This window comes from Neltuma alba, unplaced genomic scaffold, assembly GCF_004799145.2.
Source record: "Neltuma alba isolate B1F8T4 unplaced genomic scaffold, ASM479914v2 tig00012214_pilon, whole genome shotgun sequence".
Taxonomy (NCBI): domain Eukaryota; kingdom Viridiplantae; phylum Streptophyta; class Magnoliopsida; order Fabales; family Fabaceae; genus Neltuma; species Neltuma alba.
Window position 1 is genome coordinate 192,621 of NW_021636749.1, and position 9,658 is coordinate 202,278.

At 35.2% G+C, this 9,658-nt stretch overlaps 1 protein-coding gene across 1 annotated transcript; it reads left to right on the forward strand.

Annotated features, from left to right (window-relative positions):
* Positions 1–293: 293 nt before the first annotated feature.
* On the forward strand, positions 294–9,557 carry LOC114725036 (N-alpha-acetyltransferase 35, NatC auxiliary subunit-like; the record flags this gene model as incomplete). The annotated part of the gene is given in 13 exon segments (XM_028911492.1): positions 294–530; positions 1,255–1,322; positions 1,626–1,737; positions 1,740–1,780; positions 2,254–2,421; positions 2,914–3,061; positions 5,249–5,328; positions 5,840–6,109; positions 6,856–6,999; positions 7,890–8,024; positions 8,302–8,400; positions 8,850–8,905; positions 9,437–9,557. Coding segments are annotated over 13 exon segments (1,566 nt in total), but the record flags the coding sequence as incomplete, so codon positions are not given.
* Positions 9,558–9,658: the final 101 nt, after the last annotated feature.

Genomic DNA, 9,658 nt, shown 5'->3' on the forward strand with positions numbered 1-9,658 from the left:
ATTATTTAGTAAATTCATATCATCATTTTAATATCATTTATGATACCTCATTACATTTTAATACCGATACATATTTAGGATTAACATTTTAAAATATACTAAATTTTAATGATTAAAGTAATAAAGTTGAAATTGGAGGACTCAAATAAAATGGACTCAAATTTTAAGACAAACAAATTATATTAGGGAAAAAGAAAAGTGGATCCATTGACCCGACCCATCATCCCGACCCCGTTGTACCCTAAACCCCCTTAGCCTGAGGCGCTGGCTTTGCCATGTTCCTCACTGAACTTGACCTGGCGACCCGAGCCTGAAGAGACTCAGGAGGTCTGTGTTACACTGACAAGACCTCGAAACGTAGGTGGCGGAGAACATAATATAATAAACTCCGAGGAAGCTTCAACGTATGGCTCAGAAGCCTACAGACGAAGCAGCCTTCGGTGTTGCCATGCCTGGTCGCACCTCCATTCCCTCCGGCGACAACTCTGTTTGGGCCGATGTGTCGCCCCTCCTTCAAGCCGCTTGCCAAGGTCGTTTTTTTTTTCCCCCGTCTGTGTTCTTGTTACCTGTGAGTCTTATAGACTGGTTTTCCTCTTCCCGCTTGAACAAGGAAATCAAAATTGGCTTCAGGTGCCTTTGGTTTTGGCGGAGAAATCTAGTCAAGTTAAGTGGACATAGTAGGATCAAGTTTGTTTGTTTCCCTTTTGATCTCAGACATAGTAGGATCAGTTGATCGAAGGGTTTTTTATGTGAGACATGGCGTTTGAAAATGAGTCACGTGTGGGTTGATGGAGTTTTTAGATTGTATATAGATTTACAGATTCTAATACTTGGTTAATTTTCTCGGTCTTGTATATGTTGCTGCTCAATACAAATGCGAAATATGCAATCATGAGTTTACTATTTGATCATTATAAAATTTTGTTGTTTTTTCCCCTTCTCTAAAGCAGTTTCCCACTTTCTCATTTCATGCACATGAATTGTAAACTAACACTAAACATTTCATTTTTTCCTAAAAGGCGAGAGATAGTTTATTTAACAATGAGGTCTTGATTATTTAATAAGTGATTAAACTTAGTTGGCAAAAAAAAAAAAAAGGTGATTAAACTTCACTCCCTCCTTCCCTATTAATATGTTGCTTGGTAAATTTTGGAATAATTTTCCGCCTTGGATTTCCTAATTTGAATGGTCGCCATACTTTGAGGCTATGTTAGTTTCTTCTTTTCGAACTTTATTTCATGTAGTTGGCTACAGATCTTCAGGAGGGAGAGCTGATTCACGGGGATAATTTCAATCTATTTGCTGCAATGTCAGCGTTGGAGGTATTTTTACATCTTGCTGATTGCAATATCAGTGGGCTCTGGTAGCAGTATTATGCCCCTTTTTATGATAATAGAAATGTAGAATGTCGCTGGTTTCTTATATGAATTAGTCACAAACAAAAATCATTTGGCTTTACCACTTTGAAATGGAGATAATGAGCATGCCTTGCCACACAAACAATGCACTAGCGACATGCAGAGAATTTGTCCAATATGAGAATCATTTTCAGTGGTTATTCAGCAGTAGTCACTCATACAATTAGTCTTGCTTACATTTTTTTTTAAACTTTCTATTTTTGATAGATAATGGACCCAAAGATGGATTCAGGTATTGTTTGTAGATACTACTCTCTTGAGGAAGCCATCGAGAATGGAGCTGCTCCAGTTCCTGTTAATGTTGATAAGACAACTGATATTCATGCACAATTGACATTATGGACCATCTTCTGGCATGTGAGGTAATTTAATTTTCATACACATGCCTTCCATATGATAACTTACAGAAACACTCACATATCATGCATGGCTGATGAGTGTGATCATAATCTGTTGCTCTGTATAAATGCTGTTTTCCCCTCCTGGTCATATAACGGCATTTGCGCTGCTTTAGTCTTAGAGTATGGAAATAATATACGCTTTGTCCAGGATACTTCTATTATATAAATCACATTTGCACCACTTTAGTGCATAGAGTATGTAAATAATATACTCTCTTTCCAGGATACTTCTATTTTATAAATCTTGTAGAGTATTTGTGTGATGAAGCTTAAAATTTTAGTTGAATATGGGAACTAAAATTAATTCAACTAAAATTGTACCAATAAAAAATGTTCAAGTGACATGCAAAACTGTGTGCATTTGTTGTCTCTGGTTTCAGTACATGCATTACACTTTCCTTTCTTATTATCTTAGTGATTATTTCACATGGCAGGCAACATGGCACAAGGGTCATTCATTGGCTCAAACTGTTTATTCTTGCCTCTATCTCCTACAGCCTGACAGAACATCATCGCATGCCCTGTTGCACTCATATTGTAGAGTCATTCGTGCAACCTGCAAAGCAGTTCTTTCAGTTGTCTCAGATGCACGCACACATGAAGTAAAGTACTCCAGCAGATCTTCTTTTTTTTTTTTCAATCTCTTATGCTGTTATGCATTATAATATGCCGTGTGATTTTCCGTCCTTAATTTTGTTAGTAGTTGTAATTATTTAAATAAAATTGTGTTCTTTTGAAGTGTGTGATTATGCATTATTGATTTGCCATTAACTGAAGAATATGGCATGAAACGAGTAAATAGAATGCTGGAATTCTGTTGATGTCATTATTAATATCACATCATGGATTAAGTTTGTTTATGTAGTAATGATGTGGATTTACGATGCATGTGGCTTTCCTTTATCAAATTCACAGTTGCTTATTGGTCTATTTGTGCGTCTTTTCAGCATATTTGTCATATTTTATGTGTCAGATGGAAGTATGGTGATATATGTCAATATTTGTTTATCTCCTTTAGTCCTTTAAGTAGAATTTTGTGCTCCTACCAAAAATCTCTCACTAAATAAAAAAATGGTGATATTTATCTGTTTCAGGAAGAGGATCTATTTACCATGGCATATGGCCTTCCTCTGAGTGTAGATGGAGATGAGAAGTGCTTATCGATGCTAAATGCTGTTGAGGAATCAATATCACGCCAACTGCGTGCATGTAAATCATCATCTAAACGAAGAGTATTAGAAGGTAGTTTCATGTTGAAGCCCATAACTACCATTATTCTGTTGAAAGTTCCCAGTACTGGTTGTAGCAGGCCTTATAAGTTATGCCCTATATACTGTTAGGATTACTTTTAGAAAATTAGGAAAATACAGAAAGGGAAAAAATGCTTTTGTCGGTCAGAACTTTCACTTTTAGAAAGAAATATAAAAATAGGGAAGTTGTTGGTTGACTATGGTCAAAGGCTCTGAGAGGTTTAATTTGGGGAGTGTGAAAGTCACTTTTTGGGGTCTATAAATCGTCCCTTTTGGTTCAGCAGCAGGTCTGGAGAATTTTGAAGTGTGGTTTTAGCCCTTGGGTTGGAGAGTGCCAACCTCTCGCAAGATTGGCAACCCTATTCTGTTTTAGAGAGTCTGTAATGTCATTGTGTTTTGTTCTGTGTTATGTTTCTTGTGAGTTCGTAACTGTTAGTCACTTGTTCATTGTGTAAGAGAGTGAGTTATGTCTTAAATCATCCTGCCCCTTGCAATCGAGTTAATTATGCAGGAATATTGTGTTCTGATTCAATTATTCCCTGTCTTTGTTATCTATCTCTGGTTGAAGTCTTGTTATAGTAGAGGGTCATAACATATACTCTGTCATATTGTATATTTATGATCTTTTCTGTAAATCGTTAGAAATATTGGAAGCGCTAGAATTGTAGAAAATTTAAACTTTTTAGTCATTTTATTAGTCTTTTATGTCCTTTATTGTGATTTTCTGATTTTCTAAGAGTAGCCTTACTTATCCAAAGATCCATATAATTGCTTCATTCTAAATACAATAGAAGGACTCTGTCATCTTTTGTTGACATGGTATCAGAGCCGGTTACAGAGAGGAAAGAGCTTGGTTAGATAGATAAATATACTCCTTCAGAGTTTTTTGGGGCAGAGATTTGCTTACATCTTTAGCAATACTGTAATCTGTTGTTTTTTTCCTTCCATTATTCATCTTTTCTGTTGATTCAAGTGTTTCCATACTCTATCATCCAAAAAAGGGTGTTTCCATCCTCTATAAGCAATATGGTAATTGATTAGTGACTGACTCAGGGATATAAAGCAATTTTTTCCCTCCTTCCTTTTTTTCTTTATTGTTCAGTGAGAGAAAGGGGAACACTGGAACTCCTTTTAATATTAATTTGATGCTGATTCTGATAAATTACAAGCAATAAGCAATCTTAACCTGAATCACCAGATACCTATAACCCTTGATTGTTGATAATGCTAATGTACTTATAAATAACTATACACAGTGATATATTATTCCTTACTTTATTCCCAGAATGCTTATTCCATTTTCTGTCTCTTTGCTCTGAGGATTTGTTATGAAAAGTAAAGAAATAAGGGACAGAGAGAGAGAGAGGAAAGAGAAAGGAAAAAGAGTAATAGAAATAGAGAAGAGTAGAGGATCAAGAGAAACTGAATAATTTCTAATCACATTACAAAAAACTGAGTTACAAGGAATGGGTAATACTTATTTATAAGCAAAAGCCCTAATAGATATAAATCTAAGTAAATATCCTAATATCATCTGAATATTATCTAGATATCCTAATCTATCCAAATCCTACTAATATAATTAAATACTATGTAACTCCTAATAATATTTATTTAAACCCTATTTATATCATATTTAAGTGTTTTCTTATTTATAATTATAATTACATAACAGGATTGCTCTGTTGTTTATAAATGGATGGAACACAGAAGTTCCTCTCCTGCAACTAATTGATTATATTGGGTTAAAATGCATTCACCACCCTGAAGTATTTTATCAGATGCATTCAACACCCTAAATTATTTTTTGGTACATCCAGTATCCTGAAATATTTTTTTAGGTGTGTCTAGCACCATGAAATATTTTTTGATGCGTCTAGCACCTCAAAGTATTTTTTTCAGATGTGTCTAGCGTCCAAAAATAGTTTTTTGTGCATTAGCACCAAGGCAAAAAAGAAAACAAAGAAACAATATTTCAAGGTGCTGGACGTGTCTAAAAAATATTTCGCGGTGTTGGATGCACCACAAAATACTTTGGGGTGTTAGATACATGTAAGAAAATACTTCCGGGTACGGGATCTACCTTAATCCTTGATTATTCTATTATTGCTTCTTTTAAGTAGGCGTATGTTATGTTAAATTTATGCTTTTAATTGAGTTTTGAGCTATTCCATTGCAGATACGGAGCCGCTTCAAAATAATCCTGATCTAGAAGAAGGCTACTGCAAAGCATTGTTATGCCGATTACGTTTTCGTAAGGTCTTATCCTATGTATATTCTTTTATAAGTCATGCAGATTATATAAAACTACATTCTCGTTTTGTTTGTGATAACTTGTCCACATATCAGAAATGAGTTGTCTTTATGCTCACAATTTTTGCAATCCATTTGGTCAATCAGCACACAGAAAACTTGTCAACACATCAGCAATGAGTTGTCTTTATGCTTACATAATTTTGGTATCCATTTTGTCCATTAGTGCACATCAAAGATAAGAGAAAAAAAAATGTAAAATCAGCATCCATCCCTTCAAATATATCTTTATTAGCACAGATTAGCTGTCAAAATTGAGGCTGACATACTGCTAATATATAAACTTTGTTGTTCACATCTGGCTTGAGAATGTGGTCACATTACCATAACTATATTAGACTTAGACTTAAATGATGTTATTTGTTTATTTTCTATCTTTTTCATCCACCTTCAATCTTCTTGTCAATGAATCAAGCATTATTGACTGAAATTTCCGCAATGTTTAATTTTCTTTCAGCATTTGTACCATCTTTTGATGTCTATCAGACGGCCACAAGGGAGGGGACTGGAGTTGGCAAGGAAACACATAGCTTCATGCATTTCGGAGCTTGAGTGCATTTTAAAATCCTCAGAGTTTCTTAGGGCTAGTGCTCAGGGAATGTGTGAACAAAACATAGAAGACACGACTGCATCTGGTTGTCAAGCAATTGGATTTGATGCTAGTTTAAACTGCAGATCATCAGCCCCAACTCCTCCCCGATCTATTAAAATTCTCAGTTGGAAAAAGGTGAGTGCTTATGTTGTTACTATGTCAGAAGCACTGATACTTGAGAAAGCCTTGAGTATTGAAGTCATTGCTTTGTCAAGAGAAATTCCAATATTAATACGGTAGAGATACAGATCTCGTAGCCACATATATGGCTTGATACTCAGCTGATACCTCCGATTGAATTATTGAAACCTATCATTTAGGACATTGACATTTTCTGCTGAGCAAAACACATCATTATAGTGTCTAGATTTGAAATTTCTGGCCTTTTCTCCTCTGAAATTTCAAGTCATGTCTGAGATTGATGTTCGCCCAATTGACTGGTCCTATTTCTTGATGCTCCTGGTCAAATGGCTCTGGCATCCTCTTCTTTAGTTCTGTTGCTATTCTTTTCAGTGAAGCCAATTTTCATGGGATAAAGTGAGACTGCTTCCCATTCACTGAAGATGAGCAGTGAAAATGGACTATTGTCTTGGGATTATGGGATGTACATGCTAAATTCATGAGCAATGTCAAGCCTATAGTATAGTATATACTTTGAAATTACATATTATATTGTGAAACATTATTTAGAAATAAACATTGCAATACGTTTTTAGATATTAAAAAAAAAATCTTTATGAATTTGATAAAGTATGGTACTGTACTTATATTTTTTCACGAAAATTTGTTTTATACCAGTATTCATACCATACATTTGCTTCACAGTTTACTGTTACTATGTGACTGTCTCTCCTGTAATGCTTCTTGTTTCTCTGTGCCAGGCTGTTCAGTATTTTGTGAAACTTCTGCAAGATCTGGACATTATATGTTCCTACTCTTTGGATCCGTCACTGGAGGCTGCTTTGCACTTTGTGATTAAATTCCAGAAGTCTCAGCCTGATTTGGTTGCTAGATCTCATCTTCAGGTGGACCATTTAAATGCCCTTAAGTTCCCCTCAATTCATTATTGTTTCTTTTCTTATATTCTTATAGAACATTTATTTTCTGTCTAGATAAGAAGTCCAGTTATTTAAAAATTTTTCCATATAGCTAATTTTTTTCAATCTGTGCCTTTTGCGAGATGTTCAAGAAGGGAAGGGTGTGTTGTCTGTGATGAACATCGAAGTTATCCCCCTGTACTTAAAAGGAACAAAAATGATAAAAAAGTATCTTTCCTTCATTATAGTGTGTTTCACGTGGATTACCTGACCCTTTACCCTAAAGCAGTTGAATAAGATGTCAATAAGATGCTTTAACAATTAGAATATTACTATTTTTACCATGTCAAATGGAATATTTTTGAAGTTATCATCCCCAGTAGAAGCTTACGTCAGTGGTTATTACACTAAAGAAGTTGACTTTTCATGGATAAGATATGCTATTCATGCGATTCTGTTTTAAAAAATATAATGATTAAAGGACATCTACGCTTTGGAGGAGCCTGATTTTTGGAATCACCATTGTCAGAAGCTTACATGACTTAACCTGAGCATTAGGAAAATTGACTTTTCATGGTAAAGCACCACAGTCCATGTGATACTGTGTGACATATAATCATAATAAAATATGTGTAGCTTTAAAAAAACCTGATATGGGATGCTAGAGACGCCAAGTTCTCTCAGTTTTTGTTTATACCTAATTTGTGCTTGTGGTTTGCATATTGATGCAAGCTTCTTTTGAGTTCTTTTCTATTGGTTTATCATTTCATTATGCACAGGCTAGTAAAGGTACAATTTTGCAAGTTACAATGATTTCACTTACTACTCTTATTTTGATATCTGGTATGTTCTTTAAGCAATGATTAACTTTTCATCAGCTCCTGCTGGTCCAAGATGGGAAGCTCTATGGACGGATTCCAATGTTTGCTTTGATTACTAGAGCTGCTGGATTGCCTGAAGTCACGAAGGATCATGACATTCAAAAAACTGAATCCATGGTACAACTTGGGCAGGTAGTGAAGTCATAACCAATTGGCATGTTGTCCTGAAAATAATTTTTTAACCCCTTCTATTTGGTAAATGTGTTCTAAAATCTATAGATATGATGCTCGTGGGGATGAGACGCTTATATCATGTTATTAACCAACACAATTAGGGTTGACTAAAGCACTTTGTATTATTACTTTGTTACGTAAACAATCTGGAATATCTACTAAAAAAGGGTGCTAGTGTTTTCACAGCCTGTTGCATTTAGCTTTTCCTCTAATCCATGCAATATCTCATTTGCAGTTAGTAAATAATTTGCTCAAAATCCTGTGTACCAATGCTGCATGGCAAAGACGTAAGCTAGGGAAAATGTTACAAGACTGGCGTGTCATCTATGTTCAGGTACATCCTCAGGAAAAGATGTGGCTTTTGTGATAAGCTTCCCTCTGCCCCATGTTTTCTGCATGCTGTAAAACCTCCTTGAATTGTCTTATTTTTAAAGGTGTATAAATGGATATAGTTCGTTGAAAGTGGTCGACAGAGCTTTTCTGCACATAATTACTTCTGACATTTCTAATTGATCAAGCTGTACAGATAATGGATTGAAAATAGAATTCTGAATCTTTTATTCTTTTTAATTGATCTTATCTATTTCCTAGCTGACCTATAGTGAGTTTGAGATTGCAGAATCCCATTTCCTTTCACGAGGATAAAGAAAATGCATATAAAGATAATCATATAGTGATATGTCTGCTTATTCTCTGGATTGAACTTCCATACTACATTTCCGTATGTTATGATTTTGTGAACGCCCATTTAAGCACATCTCATCTTACATTCCTCCTTTACAGCTGGAGTTGGCTTTTAAAAAGGAGTTTGGAGAAGCTGCAACCCCTCCTATGATGAGGTGTGTTTCTTTACTGAGTGACAAGAACTTTCTTGAGTTTATCAAATACCTACGGGGAGTAATGCCCATAGAAAAATAGCTATTGGTTGCCCTGAGAAGTTATATCAAACTCTCTCAACCTTAACTTGTTTCCACTAACATTTCAACAAGGTTTAAGGTATAAAATTTGCCCTATAAGTTTTCACGTAGAAGTGTTGGGCGTCTAGAAGTTTTTTTTGGAGTAAATTTGCTCGGAAAGCTTAAAATCGTGGCAATAATACCCCTACCGTTAAAAATATAACGGCCAATGTTGGTTTTTAATGGTTGGAGGGCAATTTTGCTGCGATTTTAAACTTCCAAGGCAAATTTGTACTGCAAAATCCTTTTGGGCGTCCCGTGCTCCTGAGTGAAAACTTCTAGAACAAATTTGCACCTTAACCTTTTCGCAAAACTATTTTCTTTTAGTAGTATTTGTTGATCGTCTAACTAGCTACTATGGCTGAACTATAATTTATTCAGTTGCCAATTTATAGCATTGCTCTGCTCCTGCAGTTATGTTTCAAAATATCCAACAGATCCTCATGTGGGTGAAGAGCAAACTTACTGGATAGCATACCGTTTTCTTATTTTGGGTTTTGAATTGGAGCTCTACTCTGTACATGATTATTGCATGGTATACTGGTATATATATACAGTTCTGATCAAGCTGCGGAGAAGACACATCTTAGGGTCGTGATGAATAGTGGTACTGGTATGTACTTCATCTAAGTTATT